The following is a 10,138-nucleotide window of genomic DNA, read 5'->3' on the forward strand; positions in this document are numbered from 1 at the left end:
CTATATCCAAATCTATACATATGATTTTTGGCATACAAAAGAACAAATTGTTTATGAAATATGACTTATTTGTGTGAACTCTTTTCCTACCTGGAAGTAAGACGGCTTGATCTCAGAGGCTCCGCCTTTCTCTCCTTGTGGGTGCCGCCCATTTCATGACGTCATCCTAGAGTCGGCCTCAGCAGTGTGTCTGTGATTCTACCATGAAAGCAAACAACACCCGAACTTTTGCTAAGATTGATGTCGATATTGTATATATATATATATTGATATTGTATTGTATATCTGCCTTAATGATCCAAAAATTTGGCAGCCGGGTCAGCATTTATTAGAGACAGACGCCTATTGGAAAACCGTTTATTCCATCACAGACAGACTATTGACGGCTATCTGGTTCATTTTGTAGTGAAATTCTGTTGGGTTAAAACAACCTGCAACATGATAACAATTCAAAAAGGAAAGAAAGACCAACAGACAAAGGTACCTTTACGAGGAGAGCAGACAGAGATCTACCCAGTTAACAATCTCTCTCCACTCTGGCGCAAATTCTGCTGCCTCCTCTTTTAATAAGTTGATTTGGGTTGTCCCTAAGTTACACATGCACTGAGCTCTAAGGAGGGGAAACAGATAAAAACACAGCTGCAGCGCTATCAGAAAGCATTTATTACAACATGTCCGTCCTTCCACAGTCGTCTCAAATCATCTCTGGACCTGCAAATCCATTTCTCACAGATAAACTAACACAGAGCGTCCTTCGATTCATTTCTCCCAAGTGTGTCACCTCCAACCTTCCTGTGAAACAGATTTGGACACACACAGACACTTCTGCAAACATGATTAAATCACCTATATATATATATATTTATATATAGCTAGGTGATGCATAAAATAAGCAAATATGAGATAACCTATATACATTATTCCAACAAATTCGGTCCCAAAATGCAGAAAACAACAGGAGATGAACATTTGAGGATGGATTGAAATGATGAGAACTTTTTACTATGTTCTGATTTCTCTTTGAATCATCAGCCTCCGTATCATAAATCCTTTTTGTTTTCTGCAAATAGTAAATCACTGATAAATGAAAAAATAAACCTGATTTCTATTTAAATAAATGGTTGTGCTCATTGAAATCAACATCACTCAGAATTTTTGTACTTGAAACTTGAATTCTTTTAGTTTTCCCCACTGATAATCATTTTGGTTTTAATGCTAAACATCAGACAGACTTTTGCATCCAACAGAAGGTAGCGGCATCACAAATCATCTGTGTTTTATTGTTGCCTTTGGAAGTTAACTGGATGTATTTCTCAGGGACAGAGCCCATTTAAAGCATCACCGCAATGAGCCAAACGTAGCCATATTTGTCATCTGTTTTCCCTGGACAGATGTTACAATTTACCAACTAACAAAATAGTTGGCTTCTTTGTGCACAAACATGTGCTCTAAAACAGCCACAAGAACATTTATAGTCCCAGAGTCAGCCATCAAAGTAAGCCATCCTTTTTTAAAGTTTCTTTTTTCTAAGGTTTCGTCAATCTAATATTAAAGGCCAGACAGCTTTCATGGGAAAAGCACCGTTCATACTCTAGTATTTGAAGTACTTTACAAAGACGCAGCATGAAACACAAATACACAAACGCTCACACACCACAGCACTGTTTGATTCTGACCTGAGGTTGTTGGCCCAACACAACTGGATTAAAGCTCAAACTCTCACCTAACTAGCAGGCGGTGTGAAGCTGCGTTCACACCAGGCGCGACTCGCGCGGCAGAAGTGGCCAGTTTTAAGGTTAAGTCAATGGTACAGAGGCGATCTGAGGTCCTGCGGCGCTATTTGAGCAATGGACGCATCGGTCAACAGCAGCGCGGCGCTCGGGTCACTTGTCTTTCTCAGGACCCATGGGGCTGGAGCGAGCTCGCCTGCTGCGCCTGGGGTCCGCCCCAGGGGGGGCGAGCTGGCAGCCGGACAGAAAGCCGGCGTGGCTTAGGGAGGCAGCCTCCTGAACTTTGTGATTATTTTCATTGAGACAATAATAATAAAAGTCTCTGATTTTGTTCTTGTTTTTACTTTTCCCCTGTGGAACGAGCGCGGGACATTAAGCCTTTAAACTGGGACACAGACACACAGCTGAAGCGGCCATCATTCAGACGCAGCAGGAGTAAACTTCATTGTACCGGGAGAATCTCTGAATGATCTCATGAACTCAGACCATGTTTTTATAGAGCTCTTTGAAAAAACTCAACTTGATATCTAAAAATCATAATGTGAAACACACAGACACTGTTCTTTGTAGCCATGAGGCTAAATCTGCTGTGCGGCAAAGGAGAAGCGGCTGACATGAATTTAATGTGCAAATCATGTTTGGTGTGAACGTAGCATAAGAATGGAGGAGCAGGGGGCAAAGGGTCAGTCCTTCTAGTTCTGGTCCAGTCTCAGGCAGCTGTGTTCAGAATATGCTGAGCTTTTGGAACAATCCCATTGGAAGAGCAGACAGAAGAATGTTACCGCAGTCCAAAAAAGAATCAGTTTCCATAAACGTTTGAGTCTTTGTGCCACTCAGTGCAACTGAGTTGGCTTTAAGTGAGAACTAACACTCAGGTCTGGTCATTTCTTCAGCTTGGCTGTTTGTTACTAAAAAGCTTTCATCAATGGTCATTAGTGATCAAACCAAGGGGGTTTGGTTTTTTGTTCGTGTCAAATCAGGTCTCCCGGATTCATCCAAGCACAGCAGCAGCCTGGACTGTTCGGTTCCCATGGTGACAGACAGCTGTGGTGTCTATAGGACCTTTTATGTTGACCTCACAGGGAGCACCCTTCAGACCTTCAACAGTCCCAGGCGCTCTCCTAAAATGCCTCATGGTCTGCCTGCTCAACAAGGACAAGAGACCATTCAGATATTTCCTCAGTGCCCCTCCAGCTCCCCGTCTGCCAGCAGTCGGGAGTCTCTGCCGTGGAAACAAGTCATCCGCCCTCAGCCAAAGATGGGTGTGCTGAGGGAATGCTGGGAGAAGAAACACAACAAGCAAGGTGACTTATATTGAGGCTTGTCTGATGCTTTAGTCTTCTGCTTGAAGCCCTTCATTCAGTGAAAACACAAGCAAATGGTTTTATTTCCCCCCTTAGAGCTGCATGCAGTGAACAGTGTTCCTGTGCTGTCATCCAGAAGTCAGGCGTGTTTCTACAAGCAACGACTCAGCCACACACCAGTGCCCGGTACCGCTCCCCATGTTCTGTTGGGACATGCACTCACCTTTCTTCTTTCAAAACCAGGACTTTGTAACTTGAATTAAAATCCATATTTTCCCCTGGTCTCTCCTGCTTCCATGCAGACTGTTGTAAAGGTGACGGCAGCTCTCGTCTGCTGCATTGTTCTGCATCACTGCACCTCCTGGACGTGCTGCCCCCTCCACCAGCGGAGGACGCGTCAGACAAACGCAGCCTCTCTTCAGATGAAGGGTGAGGCAGCCATGAGGGGCGTAGATCAAACTGCCCTTTCAAAATGTTCCTCAGGTTTTGAAGTTATCCCATCCCAACTCCCATCATGAAAAAATAGGGGTATAAAGATCCGATTCATATCATAATCTGTGGTTGCTAATCCGAATCCTAATCAACTTTGGTTCTGAATGATCCCATTCACTGACCTATAATGGATCCAGATCATCTTTGTCCAAACTTCCAGCACTGAGACTCAGACAGAAATTCCTGATACTGAACAGTGAAGTTTTCCAGATTCCTGGATTTCTTCCAGATCATCAAGTGGAAATGAAATAAACAAGTAAACTAGAATAAATGTCAAATCCATTCACATGTTAGTTTCCTAAAGTTCACCACTGTTGTTTTTCCACATCCATAGAATCCAAAGGGAACATTAAAAAGTGTTATACCATGGTCTGGGTGAATACTCGTTTCTGATTGGCTGCAGGGTGTGCATTAAAAAGTAATGTACCACATGATAAAAAAGAAGTTCCTGTCACCTAGCTTAAATGTTTTGTATCACTGCGCCGGCTTCTTTAAAATAACCTTTATCTTCATCATCTGGACAAAAACAAGCGGTAAGAGATGAACTTTCTCTCTGAACTGATGCTTTATTCAACCCATCTGAAAGATCAGCATATATATATATTGCTTTATATCAACAAATAGTCCGCTTTTTGTGAGAAAATTGGAAAAAAAACAAGAATTAAGGACTAAAAACTGGTTACTATTTATTTCTTTTGTAAGTGACCATGGTATAAGGTTAATGGCCGATGATGTATGGAGTATCACTTTTTAACGCACTTCACATCCAACGGTTCAGGCTTCCACGGCGTGCGGTAACTCTTGTGCTGTCCTAGGCACTTTAACATTGGGAGTTGGGTCATCTAGACCCACTAGACCAGGGGTCGGGAACCTTTTTGGCCAAGAGAGCCATAAACGCCACATATTTTGAAATGTAATTTCAAAAGAGCCATACAATAATGTAGCGTCCCTTTCCCACACTGAGGCACGGAGACTTAACCTCTTTTAAGGTTCTTTATTCTGGTTACTGTAGACCACAACAAACGCCGTAAAATTAATTCAGCAACTCCTGAATCTCTCCTGTCGACACGAGACGAGAGCGCTTCTCCCAACTTTATATTCACCTGCTCCCCTCTCCAGCCCTCCCATTTCCCTTATTCGGCCCATAGCTGAACCCCATTGGTCCAAACTACCTAACAACAGGCTGAGCGACAGAACTGAGGGCCAATCAGATCAGAACTTTTAACGCGGCCCAACAGCCACCCAGTCCACGTCAGTAAGCAACGATATGTTTAAAACTAAATATACAAGTGAATGTGTGCATTTGATTTAATTTCAACATTTTTAAAGTACAATAAGTCTGTGGATTCTTTTTAATAACATTGTTATGCTGTTGCTGATAAATGAGGCGTTGAGACTTTAAACGTGATCGTAGGTTGGTCTGAATGTTCTGTAGATGTGAGAAAGACTGCTCACATGCAGACCTGGAGCCAAACCCACACACCCACGCTGCAGTGAGTGACGGGTAGCAGGTTTTACGTTATTACAATCCCTGCGCGATTCACCTGCTGCCTGTGCCCACAACTCCACCCCCCACCCCCACCCTCTGGTTTCTTCCTCACACATCCCGTCTCCGCACTCCCGTGAGAGCGCGCAGTTTTAGGCACGGCAATTCACAGGTTTCCGGGTGGTACAAACTCTGTGAAATAATAGATAACAGTAAACTGATAGTTTTCTCTCCAAGCACCGCTACTACTGCGCGCCTCTGGCATCGCATCGCGCCCGAGAAGGACTGGTCTAATGAAAAAAAGAAAAAAAAAAGTATAATTAAAGATTTGTCTGCGAGCCACATGTGACCATCAAAGGAGCCATATATGGCTCGCGAGCCATAGGTTCCCGACCCCTGCACTAGACAGTGCTCTGAACCTTTTTTCTTCAATGATTTGTGATCTTCACTGGTGTCCATGGATTACATGAAATCTTTCCACCTTTATCCACCTTTGTCATGGTAGGGAGAACATGTCAATGGAAGGGGGGGTCATCTAAGATAGCACAAGGGTTAAAAAGTGATAATGCATACTTCCCTTACATATTCCACAGTGATAATGCACGCCTAAAAAAAACTGTCACTGTGCTGGCCTACATTCCAATATTTAACATGTTTTACACAAGTTAGAGAAGAGACATAAGTTTTCATAACCTATTCTACAGTTTATCACAACTGCAAGCCACTAGAAAAGACGAATGATTTTATAGTTTCCTCCCGTTTGGTTCATTTGATCATTTTGTAGAATCCAATGCAGCAGATTAGAAAGAGACAAAAGAATCCAGGGGGAAATAAGACATGAGGAAGAATGAACAACTTAGACTTTAGAACTGATGCTTTATTTAACACATAGTTGTAGTTAAGCAGCTTTACTGCCACCTACAGGACAACAGCCACTTTGAAGACTTTCAGTCGGGGTTTAGACCTCACCACAGTACGGAAACTGCACTAGTTAGAGTCTCTAATGACTTGTTATTGGCCTAAGAAAAGGGACTACTTTCTATTCTGGTCCTGTTGGACCTCAGTGCTGCCTTTGACACTATCGACCACGGTATTTTACTCCATAGATTAGAGCAGGACATAGGGATCAGAGGATCTGCTCTCCAGTGGTTTAAATCCTATCTGTCTGATAGGTATCAGTTCGTTAATGTAAATGGTCATTCCTCTCAGTGCACTCGAGTCAACTATGGAGTCCCACAGGGCTCAGTCTTGGGACCGATCCTGTTTACGCTTTATATGTTACCCCTAGGAAACATAATCAGGAAACACAGCATTAATTTTCATTGTTATGCCGACGATACGCAGTTGTATTTATCCATGAAGCCTGACCAGAATGACCAGATAGAGAAACTGAACGCCTGCATCAGTGACATCAAGACCTGGATGACAATTAATGACCTCCTCTTAAGCCCAGAAAAAACTGAGGTCATTATACTTGGTCCTAAAAACCTCAGAGATGCTCTGTCTGCTCAGATAGTCTCCCTGGATGGTATAAGTATAGCCCCCAATTCCACAGTTAGAAACCTTGGGGTTTTACTTGACCAGGATTTATCATTTAAGGCTCACATATCTCAGGCATGTAGAACTGCCTTTTTTCACCTGCGAAATATTGCTAAGATCAGAAATATACTTTCTAAGAGTGATGCTGAAAAACTCATCCATGCATTTGTTACGTCGAGGCTGGATTACTGTAACTCCTTGTTAGCAGCGTGTCCTAAGAGTTCCTTAAGAAGTCTCCAGCTTGTTCAGAACGCAGCTGCTAGATTGTTAGCTGGAACTAGCAGAAGAGATCACATCACTCCTGTGTTAGTTTCGCTCCATTGGCTCCCAGTTGATTCTAGAATCAAGTTCAAGATCCTCCTGTTAACCTATAAGGCCTTACATGGAATGGCCCCGTCCTATATTAAGGACCTCATAGTCCCTTACCAACCAATCAGAACACTTCGCTCGCAAAATGCAGGACTGCTTGTGGTTCCTAGAATTAGTAAAAGTACGGTTGGAGGTAGAGCGTTTAGCCACCAAGCCCCTGTTTTATGGAATAAACTCCCAGCTCATGTAAGAGAGGCCGACACAGTTTCTACATTCAAAGCTAGACTGAAAACATTCCTCTTTGGACAGGCTTATTGTCAGACTAGTTAGTATTCAGAGATTATTCAACTTAATGTTAATTTGTTTAAATTAAACTTAATAATAACTATTTCTTTTAAAAGGCTGCTAGAAGTTGAGGCTGGGGTAACTATGGTGCACTGGGGTTCTGTCCTCTTTCCTTTTTTACTTCTACCCTTCCTCTCTCCTCTATTCTTGATCATAATTTATCATTTAGTTCTCCATGCCTCTGTTTGGTGCAGTGCGATTCATGTATTGTTCCTCTTTTCCTCTCCCCTCCTGGGGAGTGGGAGTGCTTCCAGACTCCAGTTGGCTCATCCGTGCTCCAGTTCCTGACCGTTTACCTCGCCTTTGCTCCCGCTCCTACACCTGGCTGTGGATCCTGCCTCTGGCTCATCTCTGGCTCGTCTCTGCTCTGTACCTGACCGAGTACCTCGTCTCTGCTCCTGCTCCTACACCTGGCTGTGGTTCCTGTCTCCGGCTCGACTCGCGCCTTTGACTGTCCCCCCAACCACGGCTGGATGAAGCTCGTCTGCTGGACTTTTATATATGTAGTTGTAGATTTAGATAAGTTAATTCTTCTCTAAGATTTCTGGTAAATCGCCTGTCCGTCCTGGGGGAGGATCCCTCCTTCATGTGGGCACCCCTGAGGTTTCTTCGTTTTTTCCGGAATCCGGTTTTTTTGGGAGTTTTTCCTTACCGCGAAGGGGGGTCTAAGGGCAGGGATGCCAGTATAGCTTAGTCAGTTTGTTAGTTCATTTTAGTATTTTCCTATTGAACTCTTTGTATTCGTGATCCTTTTGATTTCATGTTTTACTTCGAAGCCCATCGAGACGACTGTTGTTGTGATTTTGGGCTATACAAATAAAATTGAATTGAATTGAACATCGTGATCATCAGCATATAGATTGCGTTCCTTTGCCTCTGCAGTCGAGGCCATGACAACGCGCTGCACCAAGTATCGCATTTATTCACTCTTTGTGAAAATGTGATGCAAATCTAAAAAGTCAACTAGACAGAAGTATTACAAATTGGTTGAATACACATTTCTTTTATAAGTGACCATGATAAAATCAGGATAATGCCTTTCGATGTGTCCATTATCAAAATTGAATGCACTTCATGAAGGCAGCCTCCTCCACTTTGGACAGTTTAGGTTAATTTCTGATAATGCACAACTTATTGGGAATAAGTTATAGCTCACTGTATGGTCACATGTCTTTGCTAAATTCAAAGTGTTTCCACACATTGAATGATGGGCTGATCTGTCTGACATCACGTGTGTTGTCTGAAGTGATGAACTTGGTTGTTTTTACCGTATGGTAAAGTAAAACTACCACGTGTCAATCTATAAGGTATTTTCCTGTATCAATATAATCAATTTTTATTTTATTTTGAAACAAGGCTGCACAGTGGCACAGTGGTTAGCGCCCTTGCCTCACAGCAAGAAGGCCCCTGGTTCAGAACACCAACGGGGGGCCTTTCTGTGTGGAGTTTGCATGTGCTACCCGTGCATGTGTGGGTTTTCTCCGGGGTCTCTGTCTTCCTCCCACTGTCCAAAAACATGCTTCACAGGTCAATTGGCAACTCTAAATTGTCCCTAGGTGTGAGTGTGATTGGAATGGAGGTGTGATTGTGGCCCTGCCACAGACTGGCAACCAGTCCAGGGTGTCCACTGCCTTCACCCACAAGTGGCCAGGATAGGCTCCAGCAGCTTATACAATGAAACAATGTCAGGAACCGGCTGGCTAGCTTGGGTGGTAAGGTGGAAGGCTGCCACGCAGGAATCCAGGGTTCGATTCCTGGAAATAATGCAGCAATTACCATTTCAATGGCAAGCAATTAACATCACCCAGGGCAAGACCCTTAACACTGCTGCCTCCTGAGTGCAGCTTGTCTGCAGCTCAAATGCAGAGAACAAATTTCACACATCTGTGCAACAGACAGTGGAAATTTATTGGTTTAAGTCAATTTGATTCATAACTTGCCTCAGACAGATGTATCAGAACATCATTGTTACACCCCTTAGAAAAAAACTTCTTAATTTCACTCGATGTTTTCCTAAAAAACAAAAGCAGCCTACATTTCATTAAAATTAAGTAGAAGTAGAAAACAGTATCCAAAGCTGATACACAAATACAAATACACATAAAGGTAAAATATTCAATAAAAAAGCTGTGTCATCAAACTCTTTACTGCTAATGCAGCTGTGTCTTTTACTTTTGACAGTTCCAGTCATTCCACTAAGCTGACAGAAGATGTTGGCTCCATCCAGTCAGTCCCTCCTGCATCAGGCCTCCTGTACCAACCAGCAGGACCAACCAGCAGCTGCCCCTCCCTCTGCCACCAGTCATGCTCCATGTCACTGGACAATGACACAGGTGGGACTCTGACTTCACAGGAGGACACTGTGTATCTGGAACTCAGTCCTAAACCAGAAAGGAGGAGGTAAGGGTGTTGAATGCAGCCTGGGCCGTTGCATGTGCTGTTCTGTTAATTCTGTCCTGGTTAATCTATCCGCCTCTGTGGGCAGTGTTCTGCCAGAGCAGCGTCCTGCCATGACTCAGTACCCGTCCTCTGCCCTGGGCAGCATCTGTGGGCCAGTCTGCTCCTCTCTACTGCATGAGAGCGCCACAAACAAGCTGGAGTTTTTACCCATCGCTCTGCGTCACGCCCGCCTTCAGAGCTCGCCGTCGTCCTGCTACAGTGACTGGGACGGCTCCCTGTGGAACACCTGGAGCTCAGTCATGGACGGCAACCTGGACAGCGCCCGCACCAGCCTCATCAGCTCAGTGGACAGCTGCTACACCGCAGACAGCGCCACCTTCGCCCACATGCTGGCAGTGGCAGCAGAGAGCATGAGCGGAGCTTCACTGACAGGTACAGGGAAGAACAATGTTCCCTAACATCCACCTTTGGAAATGGATTTGTAACCAGCATGTTTGTGAAACAATCACTGCCTAGCTGTGCAACAGACAACA

At 43.9% G+C, this 10,138-nt stretch overlaps 1 protein-coding gene across 5 annotated transcripts in view; it reads left to right on the top strand.

Moving 5' to 3' along the window:
• robo4 (roundabout, axon guidance receptor, homolog 4 (Drosophila)) overlaps nt 1-10,138 on the top strand; it is a 55,021-nt gene that overhangs the window by 26,818 nt on the left and 18,065 nt on the right. For 4 of the 5 annotated variants that reach the window (XM_023962267.2, XM_078931058.1, XM_023962266.2 and 1 more), the window contains exons 14-18: nt 2,711-3,034; nt 3,131-3,220; nt 3,337-3,463; nt 9,387-9,605; nt 9,691-10,037. In XM_023962267.2, coding sequence (XP_023818035.1) covers nt 2,711-3,034; nt 3,131-3,220; nt 3,337-3,463; nt 9,387-9,605; nt 9,691-10,037 — 1,107 coding nt within the window. Of the gene's footprint in view, nt 1-2,710; nt 3,035-3,130; nt 3,221-3,336; nt 3,464-7,459; nt 7,640-9,386; nt 9,606-9,690; nt 10,038-10,138 lie in introns of those variants that run through there. The other variant, XM_078931059.1, reaches the window with a different exon arrangement.

The sequence above is a fragment of the Oryzias latipes genome, chromosome 14 (assembly GCF_053564925.1).
Source record: "Oryzias latipes strain Hd-rR chromosome 14, Olatipes_Hd-rR_3.1".
Taxonomy (NCBI): Eukaryota; Metazoa; Chordata; class Actinopteri; order Beloniformes; family Adrianichthyidae; genus Oryzias; species Oryzias latipes.